The 1,348-nt window shown below is 34.1% G+C and overlaps 1 protein-coding gene across 1 annotated transcript in view; it reads left to right on the plus strand.

The window, feature by feature from the left end:
• Positions 878-1,348, plus strand: part of LOC107627941 (MATH domain and coiled-coil domain-containing protein At2g05420-like) — a 2,689-nt gene continuing 2,218 nt past the window's right edge. Inside the window, exon 1 of the mRNA XM_016330748.1 lies at positions 878-944. Coding sequence (XP_016186234.1) covers positions 878-944 — 67 coding nt within the window. The remainder of the gene's footprint in view (positions 945-1,348) is intronic.

Raw genomic sequence — 1,348 nt, forward strand, 5'->3', positions numbered from 1 at the left:
AAAATATATTCAATCATTATACCTTAGGATCACTTGCTGTAAACAATTTTTTCTCAAACTCAATTACATCCATAGTTCAAATCTCTTTAGAAATTCAGGTACTAACTAATCTCAAATATTTTAGCCAATGAATCATATCTATTTAGCTAATGTTTGTAGTAACTAAAGACATATCACAAATAGTAAATCATCGAAAAAAATAAACAATAATGCAAATCTGTCCTGCTCTGAGCATAACTAAGCATGATATTAAACAGTAAATCTTCAAAAAAAAGGAGAAATAATAATACTATATAGCAGAGATCTCCTTTTAATATTCATTTTCATATACAAGTGATTATTCAGCAAGACAACAACAAATTTAAAGTTTAGTTACTAACAAATTCAACTCAGTGATAATTTTCAACAACAAAAATATTTAGTTAAGTAATTATTTGAGCAAGACAGCAACAAATTCAAGGTTCACTAATGATAATTAGTAAAAAAATTCATCTTAGTGATGATTTTAAGCAACAAAAAAAACTAGTTCAGTGATAATTTTAACAACAAATTATTCAAGATTCACTGGTGATAATTAGTAACAAATTCATGTTAATGATAATTTTCAGCAAAACAAAAAAAAACATCATTAATATTTCCAGCAACAAATTGCAGCAACAAAGATGAATTACAACAACAAAACTGAAAAAGAAAGAACAGAAAAATTTATTGGAACTCACCAAATTGAGGACCAGCTTCTGGTTGCACGAAGGGAGCTGATGGCGAGACTCAAAGCAAGAAGACGAAAATGACGACCAGCCTCGGGAATGGCTGCTTCTGCCGCCGGCGACGACGAGCGCAAAAAGGCGTGTGATTGAGTGCGAGACAGTGACGAGACATGGAGCGACAACAACGATCAATTCCGAGACCTGCTTCTGCCATCGGCGACAACGAGCTTAGGAAAGGTGTGCGAATGAGACTACGTGTGAGACGATGACCACTGGCGACGCAGAGAGCGACGACGACTTTGAGTGCGAGACTAGAGACGAGAGAAGGAGAGAGCTTGAGATTGCGAGAGCTAGCGAGTAAGAGATGAGAGAGCTCGAGCTTTAATGAAGAAAGGGAGAGGAAGCTAAGGAGACGTTGAGGGCTAGGATTTTTTTTTTTTTGTTGTCAGATTGAGAGATTAGTGAGAGGTTGGACTAAGATAGACTTGGGGGTAGAGTATTTTTTTGTCCGAGATCTAATTGCATTTTTTAATTTTTAAGAATTTAAATGTCTACAAAATAAAAAATTAGGAATATATTTGTCTTTTTCTAAAGAATTTAAGTATGATTCGATTCAGATTATATAAATCAATTGAATCGAA

The sequence above is a fragment of the Arachis ipaensis genome, chromosome B02, assembly GCF_000816755.2.
Source record: "Arachis ipaensis cultivar K30076 chromosome B02, Araip1.1, whole genome shotgun sequence".
In the NCBI taxonomy this organism is placed as follows: Eukaryota; Viridiplantae; Streptophyta; class Magnoliopsida; order Fabales; family Fabaceae; genus Arachis; species Arachis ipaensis.